The sequence below is a fragment of the Bolinopsis microptera genome, chromosome 11, assembly GCF_026151205.1.
Source record: "Bolinopsis microptera isolate Bmic1 chromosome 11, MBARI_Bmic_1.0, whole genome shotgun sequence".
Taxonomy (NCBI): domain Eukaryota; kingdom Metazoa; phylum Ctenophora; class Tentaculata; order Lobata; family Bolinopsidae; genus Bolinopsis; species Bolinopsis microptera.
Genome location: NC_087082.1, coordinates 18,352,658 through 18,380,135, shown reverse-complemented (window position 1 = coordinate 18,380,135; position 27,478 = coordinate 18,352,658). Strand labels below are relative to the sequence as shown.

The following is a 27,478-nucleotide window of genomic DNA, read 5'->3' as shown; positions in this document are numbered from 1 at the left end:
CTTGTCCGTGCCCTAAAAATAGTATTGTTTTGCTTGCTCTCCTTCCAGCTCTTGTTCCTGCTAACGTTCAAGCTATTGCTCCACTATGACAGATCGGTTTGACATTCAGATTGATGAACTGCTTTCCAATCGTGTTCCGGACAGTACAATTAGAGTCAACAACTGGGCTCTAAACAAATTTAATTCTTGGCTTCAGTCATCCAGATTTGCTCGTGACTTCAATGACTTTGACCAAATTCCTGTTCAACGACTCAATTACATTTTAGAGTGCTTTCTTGTTTTTGTTGGATTTGACTTGAAGATGAAAACTAAAGTATAAATCCCTTGTCGAAGTATAAATCCCTTGTCGAAATCGCCGGAGATAATTTTAATCCATAAACACTTCACGCTCAGGGCTAAATAAATGTAATCCCTCAGCTGGCGCTTCGGGATTACATATTAACACAAAACTCGTGCGCTGCGCGCACTCGTATGTGTTTATCAGATCATCCCGCTAGCGCGGGATGATCTGTTATATAAACCCTTTGCGTGGCGGGTTTATGTTATTATAAATGACTCCGGGTTCGAGCTAACCTCATCAATACGCTAGGGAGGGAGCATCCAGTATCAATTACCCGGTAATTGATACTGGATGCTCATTGCTCATACGTAGGGCGATGATTAATGCTCACGTCTAGATACTTTATTGGTTAAGATTTACTTAGAACGGTAACCTTGAGGTTAGTTAGTATTTGTGACATCATTTAATTACTTATACTTGATTCTAAGCCATGAGCCCAACGGCCATTCCTAATGCTAAGGGGTACAAAATAAAGACACTAAAGTTGTTGGTTAAAGTAACCCGTAGAATAAATACGGTAGACACTCTTAGTTACAGAGAGAGTGGACTACAATGAATAGCATATATCAATATCCTTCCTAAGCCTAACTAATAACTAACTTATAATGAACTTCCTAACTTATAACTTACTTTCCTAACTTAACTAATTTATCTACTAAGGGTTAAGACAGTCACTCATATGAGAGCTGGCAATACACATCGGGATTGTGGTGCTGAACTCACCATATTCTGTGCATCAAAAGATATATATATATCTAGGGACCTTCAAGTTGAACTCGATCCTCCCCAGCATTCTATATCTCCTACTGAGGTAGCCTCTAGAAACAACCAAGATCGGATTCTCAACTCCAACGGCAAACCCTTCATTGAGCTACTTCAGACAACTGGAATGATAATCCTAAACGGAAGGACAATTGGGGACATATTTGGCAGTCCAACTTGCATTCAAAGAAATGGAGTAAGTACGGTCGACTACATTTGCGTGTCCCACAGCCTCCTTCATCGGGCAAGGTTCTTCAAAGTTGGTGACCTCACCCCTTATTCTGACCACAGACCAATATCCACCACTTTAACCACTAACATAAGGAACATTGTGATGGCTGGCGACATCTCGAACGAAATGGAGCTCAAATTCGCATCGATCCCGAAGCCATTCAAGTGGACCAAAGATGCCTGCTCTGGACTTGGTACCACAGAAAAATTCAAGTCAGCCCAGAACACCGCCCAATTCAAAGAAAAAGTTGATTCTCTTCTTCAAACTGATATTTCCTCCCCTGACGACATTCGCAGTTTCAATAAAATTGTGATTGCCACCTTTACTAACCTGGCAAGTCAAGTTACCACCCAGAAAAGTGGAAAGCCCAGTACTAACAAAAACAAATGGTTTGATTGGAGTTGTAGGCATGCTAAACGATTAGTCTGTAGAGACGAAAGAGCCAAGAATAACACCCACATCGATCCTATGCTCGTGGAATCCAACCGAGCAAGATTTTACCTCCGTAAGAAAGAATACAGGGCACAAACACGAGCTAGAAAGGGAGCTTACCTATACAAACTTAACGAGAAAATCAACCTCAGCAACAACATCAACTGGGCTGCTTTAAAAGACCTCTCGTCCGCTTGCAAGGACCCCGATACATTCGACATATATGACCTGATCGCATTTCACAAGTTCTTCAACGACCTATACAATCAGAAGTGCAAGGACCCCTCGCACGGTGGACTACAAACGAACACTTCGACCAACGAAGCTGGTGAACAGGGAACCGAGTACCACCTCGAGCCATCAGTCGAACTTGAAAAACTCAACACAGAGTTTACTATCCAAGAACTGGAGAAAGTCACCAATAAGCTCCAGAATAACAAAAGCGTTTCATGTGATCTTATCTCCAACGAGATGCTCAAGAGCTCCAAACTCGGTCTCCAAAAAGTCCTTCTGAAACTATTCAATGGTTGCCTAACGCAAGGAATCTACCCCTGGAACTGCTCAATAACTACCCCCCTACACAAAAAGGGGGACAAGCAGAACCCCGATAACTATAGAGCAATCACAGTCGGAAGTTGCCTTGGAAAACTCTTTGCATCCCTCCTCCTTGATAGGCTGATCGAATTCCGTAAAGTCGTCTGTCCCGACTTCCCTCACCAACTCGGATTCAGAGCTGGTGCCCAGTGCTCTGACCATATCCTGACCCTTACAACGATCATCGAGAAGTATACAAAGAAGCTGAAGAAGAAAATATTCGCTTGCTTCGTGGACTATCGTAAGGCGTTCGACACAGTCTGCAGGGAGGCTCTCATGTACAAACTCAGTAGACTTGGTATCGGAGGAAGCTTCTTCTCTTGCCTCCAGAACATGTACAGCAACTCAGTTACCCGTATCAAACTGAGCAAGAAGCTGTCGGACACCATCGATGTCACCATTGGTACCGAACAGGGGCATCCAATGTCGCCGGAGCTCTTCAAGGTATACATTTATGACCTCTCCATTAGACTAGCAGCTCTTGAGGACTTGTCAATTCCAGAACTGAACGGCTTCCCGGTCAGCCATCTTCTGTGGGCAGACGACCTGATACTTTTGGCACTCGACGCCAAAAGCCTGCAGAAACAACTTGATTGCCTGCACGAATTTGCAAGTAAATGGGAACTGTCAATTAACATCGACAAAACCAAAATCATGGTATTCAACTCGAGCTCTCGTTTGCTGAAGTGCTCCTACGGGTTCAAACTAGGGAACCTGGACATCTCATCGGCCAAATCTTACTGCTATCTAGGCATTCAATTCAGTCTCAACGGTTCATTTAAAGGTGCCATGAACGAACTGAGGAAAAAAGCACTAAGAGCATTTTTCTCGATCAGACGCATGGTCGACACTCGAGCATTAACAACAAAAACCATGCTCAAGCTTATAGACAGCCTCGTTAAACCAGTCGCTACGTATGCCTGTCAGATATGGCTACCGTGTACAAAAATGGCAAAGGAGATGGCTTGCGCTGATGGTTCAAGACAGAACCTTGCCAGAGCTGCAACAAAGGACGCACTTGAGACAACACACCTGAAAATGCTGAAATGGGTGCTCGGCTTACACAAGAAAGCTAACAACAATTTCTGTTACGGAGATACGGGCAGGTTACCATGGGCCCTGTCGGTACTACCACAATGCCTGAGATACTTCGACAGATTGTCTCAGACATCACCCGACGTGAGCAGCGTCAACTTTCTTGTACATCAGACATTCCAAGAGCAGAAGAATCTAAACCTCTCTTGGTATAAGACCTGGAACTCGATCGCTCAGTCTGAATCCAAAGCGGCCAAATTCGCTCGATCCGACCAACACAGAGCAGAAGGAACGACCTCAACTGCACATGGAAATTTGGTTGATCACTTTGTAAAAGATTGGAGAACAGATTTAGCATCCCAAAAGAAAATGCAATTTTACTGCACTATCAAACAGGTATTCGGAGAGGAGCAGTATCTCAATCTAAAGAATAGTCAATGTCGCATGCACATAGCAAAAATCCGCTCCAGTAGCCATGACCTTCTTATTGAGAGAGGGAGATACACAAAAGAAACTGGAACGTGGACGAGAGCCTGCAGATTCTGCTGCAACAAGGATAACGTTCAAGGCTTAGAATATCTCCCCTTTTTCGAAGGAACAATCATTGAAAATGAAGAACACTGCCTCACTGAATGTCCAATGTACCACTCAGCGAGACTCTCACTGTCGGAAAACCTTAAGAGTCTTTTGCTGCTCAAGGAATACGGAGCTATCATGAATTCTGCCCATGTGCAAGAACTGGGCAAATTCCTTTGCAACTGTCACCGCATCAGGAACCCGAAAAAGACGCCAATACCGCCTGTCACCCCATCAGGACTACCAACTCAACAGACATAATACAGATCAACCATCATTATGCAGATTTCACGATCTGTTGTACGAGCATGGAACACTAGTGATTACTGTTTCCAGTACGTTGTGACTGTGAGTGGGAGGTCTGTTTGAGTATGTATGTGTCTTTTGTGGACTCGAATACTTATATCGCAGTTTAGTGACCATTGAAGTTGCCTTTTACTACTTCCTCTTATGTTAAATTATTATTTCAGCAATTATTTCTATTTCGGTTGTTTGTACGGGAGTTAAATTTTAAGTGATTTTGTTTTAAATTTTCATGATTCTTGAATCTCGAATTTTACTTACTCTTGATATGTTATTCATTCATGTATAGTCGAGACGATGGTGTTAGTGCCATCTCCGACAACTTTACGTTTAATTCCGTTTAATTCCGTTTAATTCCGTTTATAGTCGCGTGGGTGATCATGTGACCCACGTGCTTGAATGATCATGTGACAATGATTTCATGTACTTGAAGCGGCTGACAAGGTACGTGATAAATTGATAGTGGTGATATCTTGCAGCTCTCCGCGTCGAAGAAGCTGCTCGAACGCCTGTACCAGGGCTGTCAATGTCCGTGAGGTAGTTGAGCCGCTTCAGTTGTGATTAGAAGATAAGGATAAGGATAAGGATTTTGATAGTTACCTATAGTAACAGCCGTTACCAGCTGTCACACAATGGTAAAACTATAGGCCTTCTTAAGTGGGGCCAGGGTGCATTTGTAGGGTAGCGAGAAGCTATACATGTGTGAGGTGATAACAAATTTCAATAAGTATGGATGAGTGCACAAAGTTCACTTGTCACGCCGTGTTGCATTTTAAAGAGCTTGACGGGCCGCCCCATTGGAAGAGCTCCTATGCGGGCAAGAGATAAAGCCTAGATGACACATTGACTATCTTGCGGGTGACCTGACAACTATGGATGAATCCGTGTGGCATGTCATGTAATGTTGATACCGTAAATTTACAGCAGAGTTCATCAACGTACCCAAGATAAATGAAGGTCCTTAAATCGCCTCGACTCAGGGCATATCATTCATACCATTACACTACAACTGGTGAATAAAGAATCTAAATGAAATCCACCATGTTCGCCTTGACACAGCGAAACCCATCTATAACACCTGATAGTAATTTAATCTATCTTGTTAGAGATTGGTATATCAGCGTTTTCATTGTTCACGTATATGTTGTTATCACTTTAACGTCTATTTTTTAATTTTATAAAATGAAGAGTTTGATGCAATTTATATGTAGTTGTACATTGTACAATGTACAGTAGCTACTTGCTGATTCATCTAACCAGACCAAAATGTGATAACTAATATTGTTATCTCCATCATGAAGCTGAATGCGAGTATAACAACCACATGAAGATAACGACAATCATTTTGACGACCTTACTCTGGTCGCCTCTGAAAGGTAACGATTTAAACTCAAATTACATAATACTCTAATATAATATAGCTTCTTTAAAATTAGTTCTCTAACAGCTTGCAAATCTGATACTGGAGGTTTCCCCTGATAAATGATAAGATAGTTAGAGGTTTATGGTGGCCGAGGAGGCTCATTTTTAAAAATAAAATAAAAAACCATACTCACGTGGCCGAGGAGGCTCATTCGGCCGAGGAGGATCATTTTCTCTCTATCTCTTTTTCTCTCTCTCTCTCTCTCTCTCTCTCTCTCTCTCTCTCTCTCTCTCTCTCTCTCTCTCTCTCTCTCTCTCTCTCTCTCTCTCTCTCTCTCTCTCTCTCTCTCTCTCTCTCTCTCTCTCTCTCTCTCTCTCTCTCTCTCTCTCTCTCTCTCTCTCTCTCTCTCTCTCTCTCTCTCTCTCTCTCTCTCTCTCTCTCTCTCTCTCTCTCTCTCTCTCTCTCTCTCTCTCTCTCTCTCTCTCTCTCTCTTTCTCTCTCTATCAAAAAAATGAGCTCTCTATCAAAAAAATGAGCCTCCTCGGCCATGGCCGAGGAGTATCAAACAATATGACGGGAAAATGAGGTTATAGAAGTCTTTAAAAACATGTGTTAGTCGTGTGAATCTGATAGTTTATTTCTTATTAGGGAGGTCAATATTAACAAATTTTCTGAATTTTGGAGAACTCTTATAACTTTACAATCTTGGTGACGTTAAGTACTTCAGGAGTAATGAGGCCGCAGCAAGATGATGAGGTGAGAGTTATATCTGTGTCTCAGGCTGGAACTGTGGGTAACAACGAGGCTGTCAATGGAGCACATCACGCTGTAGATGGGGACCTGGCCACACAAGCGCACACAAGTAAAGGATCTTATAGTAACGCCTGGTTCATAGCAAGGCTCGGAACGGGATACTGTATTGATAAAGTACTGAATTGGTGGGGGGCGGCCCCATCTCAGGTGGACACACACACTTGCTCTAGATCCTCGTGCACCTGTGCTGGATCTCAATGTGCTCGATGGGTCCTCTCAGTGTACTATGAGGATAACAGATCTCCTAATTATAGTGGTCACCCAGCCTCCGGATGTAAACTTGGAGACATCGTCAAGATAGAGACCCGGAACTATAATGACAACTTGGACATCGATGACTTAGCAATCATCGAAAAAGGCAAGTATAGTTAAAACGAATTTTATAATGGACCAAGTATTATAGTTGCAATAATTAATTAGACCGATTTTTAGTTCTAAACTAGGCTGGTTCGACCCATTACTAAATTCTAAGGCTAACTCAGCAATCCCTACTGATAGTTATGATCAAATGTAAGGGTATTGGTTAGGTAAAGAATCATGGTCCAGTGTCCACTTATTGCTTCGTTACCACCGGTTTTGGGCAGGCGGACCTTCTAGCTCAAGCACTATGTAGCTAAATAAGTCTTTTCAGCTAAAATGTGTAGCAAGCCGACTATCCAAGACGGGACAGTATCTCCGGATCAGTCGGAAATACGTTCAGGAGCCACTTACCAGGTTATCTGTAACAGCGGGTTCACTGGATCCTCAACAATGACTTGTACCGCGGGAGGATCACTGTCCTCAATTCCAACATGTATACCAGGTTAATGTTAGAATCAGCTGCAGAGTAATATTATTATCACAGTATAGTATTCTACCATCATCTCGTTTAGTTAAAGTTTAAAGCACTGCAAAAAAACCACTATGACTATAATATGTGAATAAGATGATCCACGATTTTAACTATATAGCGACTGACTTGCCGAATTAAACTGTTAATCCTTTACTTAAAGTTAAATAATCACTGATCATTGAAAATAATGCCCACAATTACAGCCCGATGCACGGAACTGGATCCAACTTGGGAACACGTTTCAACAGCACCCAGACTCCCTGTAGAACATGAAACACTTTTGACGGTGCAGTGCAGAGCGGGGTTGATGAGCAAGGGAGGAAACCAACTGAAATGCATGAACGGGGAAATAGCTCCTGTTAACGAGCCGCCACTTTGTGATACCATAGGTATGTTAAATAACAATATCATTAAATTTAGATAGTCAACATTTTTTCTTTGTTTAATTTTTTACCAAACATAATTTAGTGAAAATTTCGGCAAGCCTTGTATGAATACATGCATGAAGGTTGAGAAAAATGAGAATTAATTTAGCCCTAACCCTGCAGACCCTGACCCTGACTTTAACCCTTAGCCTGGCCCTAACCCTGGCCCAAATATAACCAATACTTAACACAGAAATCTAACCTGAAAAGAATTGATAGTTTTTACAATAAACTCATAAATTATTAAAATAAAACATAAATGATTATGGGTTTTGGTTAAACTTACCACCGGGTAAATTGGGGTTTTGCCGTGTGATAAAATATAGATTTGCTCGATTTAAAACTAATATCAAAATAGCCTGTCAGGGTGGTTAGGCAAAATCAAGAACCTGAGTGATGAGTGTTTCAGTAAACATTATTGAGTAAGTGAGTAAAGTATCTCCCCAGTATCCTTATGTCCAATACTCGATAGTCTCCACTGAGCCCTTGTTGTTTTAAAATCAACATGTTTCTTACAATACCAAATACCACTGCAAAATAAAATTGTAAATCAATTAGAGTTAATGAAAGTTTTTGAAGGGAACTGTTTCAGTTGAACCACCTAATTCATTCACAGACAGTTCTATTATATTCCTCATAACTACTGCTGCAACTTCATTATTAAATCTATTCGTCTATCGTTAGTTCAACATTATTACTCGATCAAACAGTATACTGATACATCTATATTCTATATTCTATATTACCGAAAATTTGAATGTAGTCCTATCCGTAGAGAAAATGAAATAGTAACAATATGTCCGCATGGAGTTGTGAGCATTGGAAACATTATAATTATATATAAATGTGCATTAAGAAGTGAAGTAAATGTAATAAATATAGTCTGAAATATTAGATCAGAGCATATTCCATAACTAATACTCTAATAGATTACGAACATGCAGCTCAAGCGGAGCAGGGTACAAACTTACAACTTTTACTTCATGTTCAGAATTAGTCCAATTTCACGACTTTGGGAAACTAAAAGGAGCCGTAATTCTCCGTTAAACTACAGGTTATAGTGTTTGGTTCATCTTTGGGTCGTAATTTAAAAGCTTATTTGACAAGGAGTGGGGCTGATCGCGTAACTCAACGTCACTTGAAAGCTTGAAGCTCAGTTAAGCGACTTGGAAGCTAAAAAGTATATTATCCTCATGCGATAGATCCTTGTGTTTGGCTTTTATTAGCTCTACTTGGGTACTTCGTAATCAGTCATGCATTACGATACCCAGAAAACCTTACCGGCTGGCGGGCTCGCTAGCTAGAGGTGCTTCTTAATAGATTGTTTGAGCTCGAGCGCGACATTAAGTACACTAGGTATGTTAAATAACAATATCATTAAATTTAGATAGTCAACATTTTTTCTTTGTTTAATTTTTTACCAAACATAATTTAGTGAAAATTTCGGCAAGCCTTGTATGAATACATGCATGAAGGTTGAGAAAAATGAGAATTAATTTAGCCCTAACCCTGCAGACCCTGACCCTGACTTTAACCCTTAGCCTGGCCCTAACCCTGGCCCAAATATAACCAATACTTAACACAGAAATCTAACCTGAAAAGAATTGATAGTTTTTACAATAAACTCATAAATTATTAAAATAAAACATAAATGATTATGGGTTTTGGTTAAACTTACCACCGGGTAAATTGGGGTTTTGCCGTGTGATAAAATATAGATTTGCTCGATTTAAAACTAATATCAAAATAGCCTGTCAGGGTGGTTAGGCAAAATCAAGAACCTGAGTGATGAGTGTTTCAGTAAACATTATTGAGTAAGTGAGTAAAGTATCTCCCCAGTATCCTTATGTCCAATACTCGATAGTCTCCACTGAGCCCTTGTTGTTTTAAAATCAACATGTTTCTTACAATACCAAATACCACTGCAAAATAAAATTGTAAATCAATTAGAGTTAATGAAAGTTTTTGAAGGGAACTGTTTCAGTTGAACCACCTAATTCATTCACAGACAGTTCTATTATATTCCTCATAACTACTGCTGCAACTTCATTATTAAATCTATTCGTCTATCGTTAGTTCAACATTATTACTCGATCAAACAGTATACTGATACATCTATATTCTATATTCTATATTACCGAAAATTTGAATGTAGTCCTATCCGTAGAGAAAATGAAATAGTAACAATATGTCCGCATGGAGTTGTGAGCATTGGAAACATTATAATTATATATAAATGTGCATTAAGAAGTGAAGTAAATGTAATAAATATAGTCTGAAATATTAGATCAGAGCATATTCCATAACTAATACTCTAATAGATTACGAACATGCAGCTCAAGCGGAGCAGGGTACAAACTTACAACTTTTACTTCATGTTCAGAATTAGTCCAATTTCACGACTTTGGGAAACTAAAAGGAGCCGTAATTCTCCGTTAAACTACAGGTTATAGTGTTTGGTTCATCTTTGGGTCGTAATTTAAAAGCTTATTTGACAAGGAGTGGGGCTGATCGCGTAACTCAACGTCACTTGAAAGCTTGAAGCTCAGTTAAGCGACTTGGAAGCTAAAAAGTATATTATCCTCATGCGATAGATCCTTGTGTTTGGCTTTTATTAGCTCTATTTGGGTACTTCGAAATCAGTCATGCATTAAGATACCCAGAAAACCTTACTGGCTGGCGGGCTTGCTAGCTAGAGGTGCTTTTTAACAGATTGTTTGAGCTCGAGCGTGACATTAAGTACAGTGGTTGCACGCCTGACGCATTCCAATCTTCAAGCAGCACGTAACGCAATTCAGCCAATCAGAGCACAGGTATCTGCAAAGTTAAAGTTACGAACTTTTATTTTATTCTGCCCACAATAAGACTTTTCTGGATAACTCAAAATCTACGTTTTCCCAAATTGTACTCCTGATTCCTGCGGGGAGCTAACTTTGAATTTACAAAACGAACATTTTGCAAAAAACCGGAAGTCTATCTCTTTCACTTTTGGAGATAGGCCCCAGCCATGAGTAAGGTTTCCTGGGCCTGGGAGTATTTAACTTTCTATTTTTACTGTGCAGGACAGGATTATTCTGGAACTTATAATCGAACAGTGAACACGCGCATATTTGGATCAAGATTATTCTGGAAAGTGGAAACGTATATTATGCACCACCCCAACCCGGTGACCGACAACTAAGAACCTCTCATTCAGGCTCCCGCAGGTATCACAATCAGTGGCCCAATCAGTGACGTGTCATTTATGATGTGATCCATATTCTAGCCATGATCCTAACAGCTGGACAACCAAAAACCTGGGTATAGGGTTCACATGACAGTTTAATAAGTAGCTGTGTATTATGAGAAGTGTTCGAGCTCTCGGAATGTGTTCACATAACGGTCGTGAGCCAGGTCACGTGTGGCAGTGCAATTGTTTCATATTCTAGCTCAAACTTAGCTCTCCTTCAAAGTTTTAACAACAATTTCAAAGTTTGGCATCGGTAGTCTTTGTGTTTTTAGTCTTGACTTTCCCTCATCGCATCATGACTAATATGCACGGAGTACTATAGTGCTACGGGGCGGAGTTTGTTGACATACTACCACTATTGTGCACCAAAGAAATATATCCATTACATTGGTTCCGATGTAATGAGGGACAGTCTAAACTTCAAAAGTTTGAGAGTTTAACCATTGTTACGTACCGACTCGAAAACGGCTGAATCCCCGCCTCATCTCACAGTTTTCTTATAGTAACACTAACTGTGTTTTGGAAGAAAATATGACCCACCATATACCCAACGTACTAAGTGTATGATCCCCCCCCCCCCCCCCCCCCCGATAGCAGTGAACTTACATTGAACATATGTCTGATGAGCGTGACTCCTATTCTGTTTGAGAACATATTATAGAGGTAGTGAGCTAAGTCTACAACGACCACTTCAACATCAGGTCGCTCAAGGTTCGCACTGTACGCCTTGAAACGGTCCGATGACCGACAGCTAAGAACCTTTATTCCGGGCGAGGCATTATACAATCACAAGTATAACGATAGTTGATCAGCTGTTAATATACAACAGCACTCCTGGTATGTATACTGAAACGTGAAGAGTATCGTTTTCAATTCAACATGCCTGCTTTCTCCAAATTCATCGAAGGACAGAGAGGATCTCAACAGAGCTGGTGGACATGGACGGGTACATCTACTCCAGAAAGAAGCCTAAAGATACAGCCTAACAGACCTCTCTACTCTGCTTGGCGATGCTGGAAGAACAACCCTCCTACCAAGTGTTCCTGTCATGCCTATCTCACCAAGATTCTATAGGCTAAGTATATTTGAAACACAGTTAATAAACTGCGGAGTGACTAATGCTATACAGCAAAACAGAAGACTGCAACCAAACACTCCACCTACTGATCCTCACCACCCTAACAACTCTCTCTCTCTCTCTCTCTCCCTCTCTCTCTCTCTCTCTCTCCCTCTCTCTCTCTCTCTCTCTCTCTCTCTCTCTCTCTCTCTCTCTCTCTCTCTCTCTCTCTCTCTCTCTCTCTCTCTCTCTCTCTCTCTCTCTCTCTCTCTCTCTCTCTCTCTCTCTCTCTCTCTCTCTCTCTCTCTCTCTCTCTCTCTCTCTCTCTCTCTCTCTCTCTCTCTCTCTCTCTCTCTCTCTCTCTCTCTCTCTCTCTCTCTCTCTCTCTCTCTCTCTCTCTCTCTCTCTCTCTCTCTCTCTCTCTCTCTCTCTCTCTCTCTCCTCTCTCTCTCTCTCTCTCTCTCTCTCTCTCTCTCTCTCTCTCTCTCTCTCTCTCTCTCTCTCTCTCTCTCTCTCTCTCTCTCTCTCTCTTCGTTATTTTATCTAACCAAATCCAATGTTCACTAACAAGAAATAGTCTCCTGCTCTTCATGATATGATGAAATGTTTAGTGGTATGATGTGGAATGGTGGATAGCTGACAACTGCAACGCATCTTGACTACGATGGACAAATGTCAACAGAGCTACGTCTAAGTTGAGTGCAGCTATAGATTGACATAGTTGGTGACTTTTGAGTTGTTGATTGAACAGTGGGACTCACTACCAAGGTTGTAGTTGTTAAACTATGTATGTTTTAGTAATTGGACTGAAGTGTTAGATTGGTGTGTATAAGAACAGTAACACCGTGGTTAAATAGAGACACTTTTAGGATATTTTTTGTTAATGCTCGTAGATAGAGTAACATCAGTCTGTAATGATCGTGGTAATCCAGATAATGAGAGATCTGGTGGTGTAACACTTTAGTTAGATATTTAATTTTATGATAGTGTAGACGTGGTGAGCGGGTTAATAGGTATAATCGATCTGATGATTTGTATTGTTATTCTTGTATTTATCGTTACATGTTACAATAATATTGTCATTCATGTTTGAATGAATGTACGTATAAGTTTTTCGATCCATGATAATTGATTAAAGTGGTTGTTTAATGAACCTGAATTCACCCAATTTAACAACACCCTAGCATGTTAGATTTGTAATAAACTTTTGAGTGTTTTATAGTGATACAGATAAAGAGCATATTTAATATACAAACTCTGGTAAATTATCTTAAGCTTATTAAATTATTAACATTTCTTCAATCTATAGTTTACTTTATGAAAATGGTTTAGGTAACTATAATTACATACTACTACTGCCAACACCTTAAGTAATTATTCCTCTGGAATGACTATCATGATACGGCTAGTCATTGTCATTGTTATTGTAGTTTGGATCGTAAGCGCGAAAGAATTAGCTAGAACGCGTTGAAATATTACCGTATATATCAATTTTATCATGCTTAACATGAACAAAATTTGTAAATTATGAGCGATAGGTAAACTGAAACGTTTTGATGAACAATATTAAGGAAGATGAAGACTACAAAAGAATTTGAGAATATAATAAAAGTGTTAAGATTTGATGTTGAAGGGATTGAGAGTTGGTCAAAAAGTTTTTGTTTTCATTCTAAATGAAGCCCTGACTTTGCAAATCCAATGAGGCACGTAAGCGGACGCCCTGTGACGCTGACGAGACTGGACACGTCTCCTTATAGCCAGGAGACCATCTCATTCTCGACATTCTCGTTTCTCGACTCTGCCCGAATGTTTCTGTTTTATCTAACACTCCTGATCCTGGCCTACTCCGTGGAGCAGTCCTCGGCTCATGGTCCAATCACTGCACTGAGCTTCGGGAAAGATATCCAGAGCTACATGATGCTGCAACTGGACATGGAACCTGTAAAAGAAGCCATTTCGATCTGTTCTTGGATCAACAAGAAAACAGCTGATGGTGCTCATGATGCCTGGTTCACGTACAATGCACCTTCCAGGATTCATGAGATCTTAATTGCAGGCAGGATAAGGGGCTGGTCTTACATGAACAAGGCTCATATAGCTAACAACCAGGCCGTTCCTTCAAATGAATGGCACCACATCTGCATAACATGGGGCTATGAGACTAAGACCAGGGTATTATATTTTGATGGAAAGGCAATAGCACAGCAAGCATCTGGTGACGTGAAACTGACCATGGGAGGATCAATAGCTATAGGACAGTACCACACGAAGGCGACAATGGAGGCTACATTCAACAACGGACATTGGTTCGGAGGTGAACTCCTAAAGCTGAACGTCTACAAAAGGCAACTGGAAGCTGGGGAAGTAAGCCAAATGTTTTCATCGGGAATGTGCTCAGACTTCGAGGATTCTCTTGTGGGAGAGGCTTTCTTGCGGTGGGAGACTATCCTCTACGCTACTGAGAGGCACGGAACGATCACTGAGGTGCCGATTACATGCCCTGGAGATCACTGGAATGTGCTCTACTTCACAGACTTCTACAATAAGGTTAGAAATGGTAATATTGTCGACGTGCCAGACTAAAAAGCTCAAAGATAACTGATCATGAAATGCGACGATGATAAACATAAAAATGCGTTACAAATTATTGGTGAAGTACTTAAGGCTTTAAGGGGGGGGGGGGGGGGGGGGGGGGGGGGGGGGGGGGGGGGGGGGGAGCGGGGGACCTAAATTCGTAAATTGTAACCTTTCCTATCTCAGGTTGTGGACGATGAGGTTCTGAAGAAGATGGAGGACCAATTCGAAGTTCTTGAAGAATTTCGCGGCCACAAAATAGACGAACCTCTCATCCAGCATCTCAGAGATCACCACTAGACGAACAGTACAGCTAGAGGGGAATAATGTTTTGGAACTTTTTATCTTCTTATCTTAAAGCAACGGACAATAATAGTTCCTTGACATTGAAGCGTTGAATATCCATTGTTTCTCGGACAAAAATTGTGAATTTCGGTAACCTTTATTTTTCAGCATGATTTTTTAGCAAATAGTCTGAATTATTTTTCGGGAAACTTGGTGGAAAATCCGCAGAATCTTATGCATTAAAAACAAGAAATTTATGTGTTTCCTTTTGTTATTCACAGTATACGATCAATTAGATAACCAATCAACTAAGGGGTCGTTCACGTATTACGTACACTCAGCAACAACAGACAAAATTACAGAACTGTAGTGCACCTCATCACGGGTCACTGCGGCTTAAACAAACACCTCCATACCGTTCGCAAATCAAACACCAGTGCTTGTCCCATGTGCAGCGACGGAGAGGAAACTGTCTCACACTTTCTAGGACAGTGTTCGGCTATTTCCTAAATAAGAGGTCAATATTTCCAGGACTATTACCTCTCCGTCAATGACATATTCGACAACCAACACATCTCCACTATTGTCAACTTCGCAAACCGCACCAAACGCTTAATTGTGCCAAAGGAGCTGGACCAGACTGGTGTGACATAGCGATTACTCACACATCGTCTTAGTTCACCTTTCTCCTCCATTATTTAAGTCTAACTAATACCGTTGACGGAGATCGTCAGGTAGAGTAGAAGCAGAAACATATTATGTGACACAAAGTATTTGCTCCGTGAAAAGTAGCAGCTAACAAATAGCGTCCAACGGTAATGCATCTCTTCGGTTTAGTCATGGAAGTTCATTTTTAATTTCGCCTTCTAATCAGAAGGCGAAATTTTGACAAATTGAATTAGTCAAAATCTCGCACTCCGATTTACAAAATATTCCATGAATTGATTATGAAATTAGTAATTTTATATGATCTGTATTATTTCATGAACATTAGTCTCATCAGGATAAAATCCTACACTGGTGATTGAATTCCTCTCTACAGTCTACACTCTACGGTTAGACGGGTTCCTGTATAATTAGTTTTAATTAATTAATTAGTTCTAATTACAACACACTACAAATCTATCACATTTATTGATCTATGTAACGTAATTGTAACGTATCATCCATGACAAAGGCGTGGGCCGAAACGTCGACAACTATTTTAGGTATTATTTGTTTGTAAAACTGCGAGTGGGACTCTCACTTTGTCCCAAAACATCAATTATATGATCGATCCACTTGGTCGACCTCCAAAATCTCCACCCCCTGGCTGTTGATATATACCCCATTACCCCTGCCCCTATATTGAATTTACATATCTGATATTTGCTGATATTGATACTTTGATTGAAGATTGATTATTCTAAGATATTTTATGATATATTATGTGTTCGTTATTTTATCTAACCGAAACCAATGTTCACTAACAAGAAATAGTCTCCTGCTCTTCATGATATGATGAAATGTTTGGTGGTATGATGTGGAATGGTGGATAGCTGACAACTGCAACGCATCTTGAGTACGATGGACAAATGTCAACAGAGCTACGTCTAAGTTGAGTGCAGCTACAGAGTGACATGGTTGGTGACTTTTGAGTTGTTGATTGAACAGTGGGACTCACTACCAAGGTTGTAGTTGTTAAACTATGTATGTTTTAGTAATTGGACTGGAGTGTTAGATTGGTGTGTATAAGAACAGTAACACCGTGGTTGAATAGAGACACTTTTAGGATATTTTCTGTAAATGCTCGTAAATAGAGTAACATCAGTCTGTAATGATCATGGTAATCCAGATAATGAGAGATCTGGTGGTGGAACACTTTAGTTAGACATTTATGATAGTGTAGAGGTGGTGAGCGGGTTAGTAGGTATAATCGATCTGATGATTTGTATTGCTATTCTTGTATTTATCGTTACATGTTACAATAATATTGTCATTCATGTTTGAATGAATGTGTATAAGTTTTTTGATCCATGAAAATTAATAAAGTGGTTGTTTAATGAACCCAAATTCACCCAATTTATACACCCTAGCATGTTAGATTAGTAATAAACTTTTGAGTGTTTAGTGATACAGATAAAGAGCAAATTGAACATACAAATTCTGGTAAATCATCTAAAGCTTATTAAATTATTAACATTTCTTTAATCTATAGTTTACTTTATGAAAATGGTTTAGGTAACTATCACATACTACTACTGCCAACACCTTAAGTAATTATTCCTCTGGAATGACTATCATGATAGACGTCATTGCCATTGTTATTGTAATTTGGATCGTAAGCGCGAAAGAATTAGCTAGAACGCGTTGAAATATTACCGTATATTTTAATTTCATCATGCTTAACATGAAAAAAATTTGTAAATTATGAGCGATAGGTAAACTGAAACGTTTTGATGAACAATATTAAGGAAGATGAAGACTACAAAAGAATTTGAGAATATAATAAAAGTGTTAAGATTTGATGTTGACGGGATTGAGAGTTGGTCAAAAAGTTTTTGTTTTCATTCTAAATGAAGCCCTGACTTTGCAAATCCAATGAGGCACGTAAGCGGACGCCCTGTGACGTTGACGAGACTGGACACGTCTCCTTATAGCCAGGAGACCATCTCATTCTCGACATTCTCGTTTCTCGACTCTGCCCGAATGTTTCTGTTTTATCTAACACTCCTGATCCTGGCCTACTCCGTGGAGCAGTCCTCGGCTCATGGTCCCATCACTGCACTGAGCTTCGGGAAAGATATCCAGAGCTACATGATGCTGCAACTGGACATGGAACCGGTAAAGGAAGCCATTTCGGTCTGTTCGTGGATCAACAAGAAAACAGCTGATGGTGCTCATGATTCCTGGTTCACGTACAATGCACCTTCCAAGATGCATGAGATCTTAATTGCAGGCAAGATAAGGGGCTGGGCTATCATGAATCAGAATCATATAGAGAACAGCCAGGCCGTTCCTTCAAATGAATGGCACCACGTCTGCATTACATGGGGCTATGAGACTAAGACCAGGGTATTATATTTTGATGGAAAGGCAATAGCACAGGAAGCATCTGGTGACGTAAAACTGACCATGGGAGGAACAATAGCTATAGGACAGTACCACAAGACAGCAACAATGGAGGCTACATTCAACAACTATCCATTTGGAGGTGAACTCCTAAAGCTAAACGTCTACAAAAGGCAACTGGAAGCTGGGGAAGTAAGCAAAATGTTTTCATCGGGAATGTGCTCAGACTTCGAGGATTCTCTTGTGGGAGAGGCTTTCTTGCGGTGGGAGACCATCCTCTACGCTACTGAGAGGCACGGAACGATCACTGAGGTGCCGATTACATGCCCTGGAGATCACTGGAAAGTGCTCTACTTCGCAGACTTTTACAATAAGGTTAGAAATGGTAATATTGTCGACGTGCCAGACTCAAAAGCTCAAAGATAACTGATCATGAAATGAAATTGATAATTCGGTTCTTTTGCGATAGTCAAAACGCGACAACTAGCGCTGGATGGCGACATAACGCTGGCCAGCGCAAAATATATATGTTCGATTATTGTCACTATCCAGCGCTAGTTGTCGCCATCCAGCCCTAGTTGTCGCCATCCAGCGCAAGTTGTCGCTATCCAGCGCTAGTTATCGAACTGTTTTCTGCGATGGCCAGTTGCGCTGGCCATCGCAAACTATCGCGTGCGACAGTGTCGCATAGCCAGCGACAACTAGCGCTGGATAGCGACAACTAGCGCTGGATGGCGACAGCTAGCGCTGGATGGCGACAACTAGCACTGGATAGCGACAATTATCGAACATATATATCTTGCGCTGGCCAGCGTTATCCAGCGCTGGATAGCGACAACTAGCGCTGGATGGCGACAACTAGCGCTGGATAGCGCTAGTTGTCGCCATCCAGCGCTAGTTGTCGCGTTTTGACTATCGCAAAAGAACCGATAATTCGAGAGCGGTCAATTTTTAGCTGCCAGTATTCTAACTTACTAATTATCTTCTTGACACTTGCGACGATGATAAACATAAAAATGCGTTACAAATTATTGGTGAAGTACTTAAGGCTTTAGGGGGGGGGGGGGGGATACCTAAATTCGTAAATTGTAACCTTTCCTATCCCAGGTTGTGGACGATGAGATTCTGAAAAAGATGGAGGACCAATTCGAAGTTCTTGAAGAATTTCGCGGCCACAAAATAGACGAACCTCTCATCCAGCATCTTAGAGAGCACCACTAGATCGACCGAGACGAACAGTACAGCTAGAGGGGAATAATGTTTTGGAACTTTTTATCTTAAAGCAACGGACAATAATAGTTCCTTGACATTAAAGCGTTGAATATCCATTGTTTCTCGGGCAAAAATTGTGAATTTCATGAACCTTTATTTTTCAGCATGATTTTTAGCAAATAGTCTGAATTATTTTTCGGGAAACTTGATGGAAAATCCGCAGAATCGAATGCATTAAAAACAATAAATTTATGTGTTTCCTTTTGTTATTCACATTATACGATCAATTAGATAACCAATCAACTAAGGGGTCGTTCACATATTACGTAAGTACGTTCACTCAGCAACAGCAGACAAAATTACAGAACTGCAGTGCACCTCATCACGGGACATTGTGGCTTAAACAAACATCTCCATACCATTCGCATGAATGCGCGGTGATATTTTTATCTTGTAAATGACAGTGAAATTGCGCTGTAGCGATAGCATTGTAAAAATGCTCAAAGATAGTCATATTTCGTTCTGAGGTAAAAGTTTTGTTGCTTGTCATTATCAACGTATGTTGTACCAAATTATTTAAGTTTCTAAAAGTACGAAATTTTAGTTGTTCCAGTCCTTGTCATCCGGGTTATATACATCCGGTAATATATTAAGTGCTTGTGCAGTAAGCACATGCTTGCTGACTGTAGACTTGAATGAATTTACGAATTTGTCTTGTAGGCAAGTCATGACGTATTTTTGTCCTTGTTAATAATGATGACCGTTTTGTTATATAACTTAGGCCCAATGTAAGAAATGCTCTTGTCTGAATTACATAAACGGTTAAATGGTATTGGTTCTGCAAAGAACTGAAGCTCAGTTCTCTTCTAGGTGCGTTTAAGTTTGAAACAGTGAACATTCTTATAATATTTGGTGGTGCAGTGTTAGAATATACTTTGTGCATTAAGCTCAATCATAATTAATAAATATACATTTAGCTATCACGTTCGGTAACGCTAATACTTCTAGTTTATTGAAAATTTCCTCTGTGTGTGAAGGTGTACTGTTCAGGTCTTTGTCATAAAAATAGCGGTGGTATTGGTTGTCTGCAGCGCGAATGCCCTTTTTCTGGGCCGAGAAGATTCTTTTTACGGAGTTTAGTGATCTTGTTCCCCAAACTGTGCAGCAGTAGTACAAGTGAGACTGAACAAAGCTGTTGTATATCAACTTAAGTGCTTTGTTAGGTACTGACTACTGAGCCTTTGGGTTTGTAGAGAATGCCCGCATTTCTAGACACTTTAGTGGCTAAACGTCTAATGTGGTGGGCCCAATTTAGCTTGGTATCAATGATCACACCAAGAAACTTCGTGATAACTTTGCTTTAATCGTTCACCTCCCATGTAAATTTCTATATCCTCAGTTTTCTTATTTGTAAAGATCATGTATTTAGTTTTGCTAGCATTTAATTTAAGCCCGTTATTAGTAGCCCAATCAATTATCAAAGTCAGAATCTCATTCACCATTGCATAAAGTTGTTCAAACGTATCTGTACGTTAATCAAATTTACGTTAATCAAATTTAACCCAGATTAGTGTTTGCGCTTTTAAATTGTTCACTTTTTACTTTCGTGAATTTGCCGTGAACGTTATTGTGGACCACTAATTATACTATATAATATAAATCGTATACAAACTCAAAGGCTTACATCAAGGAAGTCATTTCTGTGCTGATTATTTGCTCACATATAAATGAAACTGAAAGAATGAATTGTAGGACGGACGTGTCTACCAAAACCATCAGTGTAGAAAATTCAAAATTCAGATCGAGTATGTTGGAAACCTTTCTTTGAAGAAAAGTAAACAAAAGAGTCAAATCTAGGGTACTATCAAAAACCTTAGATTTGAGAAATAGATACGCAAGTTGGCCTCTCTACTCCTGTTTATTTCTTTCTGAAAGAAAAAAACTAAAACAGGAAATGTCTTCTGAAAGAATGATAAAAACAGTTCGCATGAACTGGTTAACAAATTAAAGCACTGTAAACAAGGGAGTTTTTTGGAATTGACATAAGAATGTGGAGGTGAAGTAAGTTGGAAGTAATAAATCTTGGGTAGTGGGTATAAATACTTTTTACTTATCAAGGTGGGTAAATATGAACGTCACAAAGTTCGAAAGGGGAAAGTTAAGAAATAAATAACAACTGTGCAATCTAGTCTAGGTAAACTATAGGTAAAAATATAATATTAATCATAAGCTAAAATGTACTAATCTTTGTATTCTAAATGGGCAAAAAGAAGAAACATTGTCAGTCAGTCGAGAAAATTGTCAGTCAGGCTAGCTATATGGCAGCTTTGTAGATGTTGTGACTATGCTAGTAGTGGTCCCAGGCTTGCGACTGGAATTGCGGTGTTAAATCGATTTAATGGTATACCAACGATCCACCTCCCACTTGTTGTTTGGTACTTAGCATTAATAGTGTTAGCTGTAGCCATTTATAGCAAGAATCTTAAAACTAAAGGGGATGACAAGGAAAAGAGGAAGGAAAAAGAATAACGGGACAAACAATTAATTAAAGTATTTATAGGAGCATTAGATATTGTAATTACAAGCTTCAATAATAAATCACTGACTAAAACTTCTAATTAAAATGACACTTGGTACGCTCGCCCATTTTCACTGGTCAGTCTGAACTTCGGTTTAGCACGTTGTACACTTATTCGCCTAAGTTTCAGAATTTGTTCAGTTTAGCAGAGTTAGTACCTGTGTTTCAATAAATCAAAAGATATCAGGGGAGTTCTTTAATAATGTTACGGTCATCTAGAATACCGAACTTCCTGAAAACGTTGTCATATTTCCTGATTCCTCAGACAACGTTTAATGCCTTTAATCAGTCTATCACGGCTATATCCTCTATCAATTAGAATTTTGAATATTTTGTGAAGATGGGAGGTAAAGATATCCAATCTAGTGCAAACATTACCATATCTAAGAACTTGACTTGAAAAAACGTTGTAGCCAACCTCGGTTGGGATGTTACTGTGAGGAAATGTAAGGGATACAACATGAAAATTAAAATCATCAGTTTTGTTATACACTGATATTTCTAGTCCTTCTGTGGAAATATTAATATTTAAATCAAGGTAGTATTTAAATCAAGGTAGTCAATTTATAAGTAGACTTAATTTTTATCAACGTAACACATCGAGTAGAAGTGCCGCACGGGCTAAATTTACTGAGAAAAACTTTCAATCCAACATCAATTAGCCAGTTGGCATTGTGCCTATTTGCCCCCTCATCAAATAGCTGACTCGAGTTGAGACATGAGCTGTACTCGATAATTTCTTTGTTCAATGGAAGGTAAAAAGTTACTCAGAAACATCGACTCTGTGGTCCGGACCCTAAGTTATGAGACTCTAAGTGTAAGGCGCTGTCCTGAAAAATAGAACATGGAGCCTGGTCCTACACAAACACTGTTATTAGTGTGGGGTTGAACTCTGTGCCAGCTCCCTTCTTCCTCCCACGTCAACCACGAATTCTGAAGGTGTGGACAGTTAAGAAATTCTATTTCGACTTTAGTTCTTTTGACTATGTGCCATTTTTTTGTGCCATATAGCTCCACAAAACTTCATTATTTGATTAACATATACGTTCAGTAAACTTCACTCAACAACAGATGTCCCATATTCACCTTGTAATTCAGTTCTATAATCCTTTACTATACTTACCTAGGTATAATAGACTTGCGAAAAACTACAAGACTTGTGAAAATCCACAAGTTTTAGTTTCCAACAGGATGGTGACACTTTTCAGTGATACATAACCTGGCTGCATTGTTATATTTGATGTGGGATATTTAAAGAATTCTAAAGCACCAGGGAGCATTTATTTTCATCACTCCGAAAAGATATTCAACCTGTTACACTGTGAATAGAAAACACTGATAACAGAATCCTAACGATGTTTCCTCTCCTAATCCTCGTTTTACAACCCCTTGCCTCTGCAGTACTTGTAAACTATCACGTGGCCGTTAAAACGTCTGGCTGCTGGTTCTGTGGAACAGGAAGTGACATCTACATCACTTTCATCGGGCGGGACGGGAAAGAAGTTGCAGCACCGGAACCTCTCGACAACTACTACAATAATTTCAAGAGTGGCGGAACTGACTGGTTCATTGTAAGAAATTTGCCGCGTATCTGGTATCTTAAATGCATCAAGCTAACCATCTCGGGCGATGACAAATTTAAATTTGAATTTGTAACAGTAAGACAAGACGTGGACGCGGAGGATACCAAGTTTATCAACCGAAGGGACACCTGGATGTCCTCTAACCCGGAGGAAGGAAGCTCAGAGCTGAGGTCATGTCTGTCGGAGTGTGATGAGTATCTGCCAGTCAGGAACAGCAAGTGGGCACTGGAGAAGGTACTCTATTTTATGTAACTAATTTAGTTACATGGCTGCTTTAAAAACACGATATCTCAACAATCTACATTTTCCAAAAGTTGCGGCCGTGTGTTCTGAAATCAGCAAGGCTAGATTTATACAATGATACCAAATGTTTACCACCCAGGTAGAGTACGATCTCGAGGCAGGTAAACTTATAGAGTACACTCCTGAGAAAGTAGGAGAACAGCACATAGACAACAAGCAGGGCAGTGGGGAGCAATCTACTAGCTTCATGGTGGAAGAGACAGTAACGGAAACTTCCTACTTCTCTCACTCAGCTTATGTCTCCATAACCATGGGGACACAGTTCTCAGCTGGGGTGCCGTTCGTTTCTGATGGTCAGATCTACATGGACGTGTCGGCTGGGTATGATTACGCCTGGGGAGAAGAGAATTCAGTTGAGAACAAGATGGCAGCAACCTACAACTGTGTAGCACCAGCTGGGAAAGTGGTCACGTGCCGAGCTCTTCTTTATAAGACCAGGTTGTTACTTTTCATTTGAATTATATTTCAATTGCGTGCAGTTAATATTTGGTTTATTTATGTTTTAAATCAAAACATAATTATATGTTTTATAATTATAATTATGTAATAAGGATACTATGATATTCGTAAACATTGGCTGGTTAATGAACCAGTCCCCAATCAGGATAGAGGTGCCCTACATCCAGGTCTGGAAGCAGAAGTGGCGGGATTGCAGGCAGGAGGTGAAGGGAGTGTTTGAGGAAGAGGCGGCTGTGAAACTTCGTCTGGATATCACAGAGGAGTGAAAGGGAGTGATCAGTGTGTGGGATTGAGGATTGTTGTCGAATTGTTACATTATTGTATCTGACATTTTAGATTCTGATGACCAATTTACCTCTGTTCTTTACCTTTGTATTAAAGGTGGTTTACGAATGAATAAATGAGGAAGGAATACCCTGGAGATAACAACAAATTTAACCTGCAATTTATAAAACCGAAGTTTAGCAGATTCCTCAGTAACTGCTTAACTGCCCAGTTGTGACTTGTGATCGACCACGACTAAAAATAAAGTGAGCAAACGTCATACACATCATTGATCAAATGTTTATCATTGATGTATGACGTTTGCTCAGTTAAATATAATACATATCTTTGTCTTTTGGCGTCAAATGGTATGCCTGTGCCAATTATGATGGTTATTGTGCTATTAAGTTATAAGCAGTCGTTACTGCACTTACTTAAATTCCATCAAACAAGATCTACCTTCCTCTAGCTTCCACAATTATTTTCAATTTTATTTTTGTAGTGTTCAGTAGGGAAATCCAGTATAGGTTTAAAAATGTTCAGGTAAGTCGGGCAAGACTTAAAAACCAAGCATTTTCAAGAATAAAACCCTAATTTAGAACGGTCGAAAATTTTTCCAAGATTGTTAAAATAATTATTCACATAATTAAGACGTTGGCCGAAGTTGAAACCAAATCACGCTCTCTAAAATACCAGTGTCCTCCTGGCACTTACCTCACGACGCACTGTCGTGATTTTCTTAAACATAGTATAATTCAACGTTAATCGATTACCAGGACACTCTCGATATCTTGGGAGAATTGGCAATGTTAAGTAACTGCAACACTTGAACAATGTGATCTGCTCGTTGTTAATACTTAATAGCCGGCATTGCATGAGTGCATCTTTGTTTCATGACAGGTAAGTAAGGTAAGTGACCGTCCGCCCATCTTGCTTTTAGTTTTATTTCTGCAATCATCCCCGATTGTTTCATCCCTATTTTAGTTCAGTCAACATGGCCTCCATCTTCCGACGTAATGTCAACTTTACCGACAGATTTCTTAATTTCTTCCCTGCTAATTTGTCTCCATAAATACCTACAGACGTCTAGACGTCTAGACTCTAGTCGACCTCTCTCATTTGTTGATTTTATTGTCCGTAACATTTTCATATACAATTTTATGATTTCCTACCGATATAGTGCTGGGAGCTAAGCTCGTCTTGTGAGAGTTATTTTATTCTTAGCCTGCAAGACAATCGGTCATTTCAACTTTGTTAGTGAGCTCATGTGTAGCTCAGCCTTTTATTTTCCCGCGGACCTCAGACTTAATTGTGTTTGGCGGAGTCGCTGGTGCCGTCTAGTAACCATTTTGTTAAAAGTGACTGGTCAATGGTCACGTTCGTTTTACTGACTAGAGACTATTTGTTAATCGAAGGTGATGATCATCTTACTGAAAAACGTATTTGCTTTACTTTACGTATTTGCTTTACTTTAAAACGTATTTGCTTTACTTTAAGGGGGGGGGGGGGCAAAGTTCAGAATTTGGCCGCCAAATTTTTTTGAAGGCCTAACTCAAAATTTTGTCCCAAAACTTAAGATCATGAAGCAATTCTACGTTGATTCTGAAAATTTCATGAAAAAATATTGAAACCCTATTGAGTTCTATTGTTTTGAGCGAAGTCTGTTTCGCAAATATTGCGAACTGAGATATGGGCGATTTTGTTCTTTTTTTTGTTTTTGCGATTATTTTAACACAGAATCCACAATTAGGTAGATATTGAGCTGACAATCATAGAAGATGTGTAGTTTAGGCTTACCTTTCATAATCATATAAAGTTGGTTTCATTCAAAAATATTGATATTTGATCAATTTATGGGCCAAAATCGATCAAATTAGGTGCGTATGCCCAAATATGGGTATATGGTTTTTAGGCTCATAACTCAGTCGTTTTTTGTCCAATCTTGATGAAATTTCATATACTAGTTCAGGGGATCACTAGCTACAAGTAGAGCACCTAAAATCTGGGTTTTGGGCATGTTCAGGGTATTTGGCTAAATCGGGCCTAATTTGGACCAGCGTGGCTGCCCCGCGGGCACCGTTGGGCGGTAAGGGTCTGGGACCCCCTAAAAAGTTCAGTCACCGGTCCTAGTTTGTTGGTCAACTGCTATCTCGAAACCAAGTTTCACAAAAAATCAGGGTGAACCCCCCCCCCACCCCCCCCCCCCCCCCCCCCCCCCCCCCCCCCCCCCCCCCCCCCCCCCTTAACTATTGATGTTTATTGTTCAAATAATTCTAGTCGCCTGAAATCTAGATTGGCTGTTGATGAAACATTCATATCTTACGCCCAAACCACCAAATCAAGAACTTTAAAATACAGCTGCCGGTATGGTGTACAATTTAATTTTAAGAATGGAAAACGAGTAAAGGTGTTAGTTGTCAATAAATTATTTGACGGACAGGACAGCGAGATACTTCGTCATCATAGTTGTTTGTTTGCTCATGTATCTACCTCAAGGTTTCTCTGTAGACCAAACAGATAGTTGTTACTGCAGATTCCGACAACAAGCGTGCTGCGGCCCGCCCGCTCACTTAGTCACTTGTTAGACTCCACCTCAGCCAAGCGACTAGTAGTGAGGGGTTAAGGTACCATACGGGAATAACTCTCTCCAAGGATTTAACCACCGAGAACAGGTCCTAGCCAACTCCGACGTGCTCCAACTCCGAAAGGGGTCCATAATAAAACACAAGGTTATATTTGAAAATCGATAAAAGCATCAAGGGTGTCAATCCAAGATCAAGACCATCAGACAGGATGAAGCGTAGCATGAAGCGTCACTTGATTTAATGGTGTTAATTGTTATTATTAATTGTTCTTATTTATTGTTGGTAATTAACCCAAATTAGTCTAATAGCTGCTTAGTCGCGGGCGGCAAGACAATTCTGCTTTTATGTAAGAGAGAAGATCGACTGGAAGACGAGTATAAGTATTATTATTAACTGAACATGCTAATTACTAATTAACTAATTAACATTTAACTGAGATTAGTACAAAGTATTACAGTTGGGAGTGGAAAGTCGACAAATGACATTGCTGCTTCTTTAAATGATATCGGGGTTTTACAAAGAAATATAGTTGTCTTTTTAAAGGTGATGGTGTCTTACTGAAATGATGGTTGTTTTATACAATTTACGGGG

General features: G+C 39.9%; 4 protein-coding genes across 4 annotated transcripts in view; 3 read left to right on the top strand and 1 right to left on the bottom strand.

Moving 5' to 3' along the window:
* The window catches only part of LOC134823189 (polyunsaturated fatty acid 5-lipoxygenase-like), a 1,185,970-nt gene that overhangs the window by 359,255 nt on the left and 799,237 nt on the right, over window positions 1–27,478 (bottom strand). The window lies entirely within an intron of this gene.
* Window positions 13,747–15,030, top strand: LOC134823298 (neuronal pentraxin receptor-like). Its single transcript, XM_063834712.1, has 2 exons — window positions 13,747–14,540; window positions 14,754–15,030. Exons 1-2 carry the CDS (start codon window positions 13,800–13,802, stop codon window positions 14,865–14,867), a joined length of 855 nt encoding a protein of 284 aa, XP_063690782.1. The 5' UTR covers window positions 13,747–13,799; the 3' UTR covers window positions 14,868–15,030.
* On the top strand, window positions 17,480–19,363 carry LOC134823297 (neuronal pentraxin receptor-like). The gene is made up of 2 exons (XM_063834711.1): window positions 17,480–18,278; window positions 19,011–19,363. Exons 1-2 carry the CDS (start codon window positions 17,541–17,543, stop codon window positions 19,122–19,124), a joined length of 852 nt encoding a protein of 283 aa, XP_063690781.1. The 5' UTR covers window positions 17,480–17,540; the 3' UTR covers window positions 19,125–19,363.
* Window positions 22,864–24,392, top strand: LOC134823337 (uncharacterized). Its single transcript, XM_063834765.1, has 3 exons — window positions 22,864–23,510; window positions 23,659–24,017; window positions 24,184–24,392. Exons 1-3 carry the CDS (start codon window positions 23,049–23,051, stop codon window positions 24,302–24,304), a joined length of 942 nt encoding a protein of 313 aa, XP_063690835.1. The 5' UTR covers window positions 22,864–23,048; the 3' UTR covers window positions 24,305–24,392.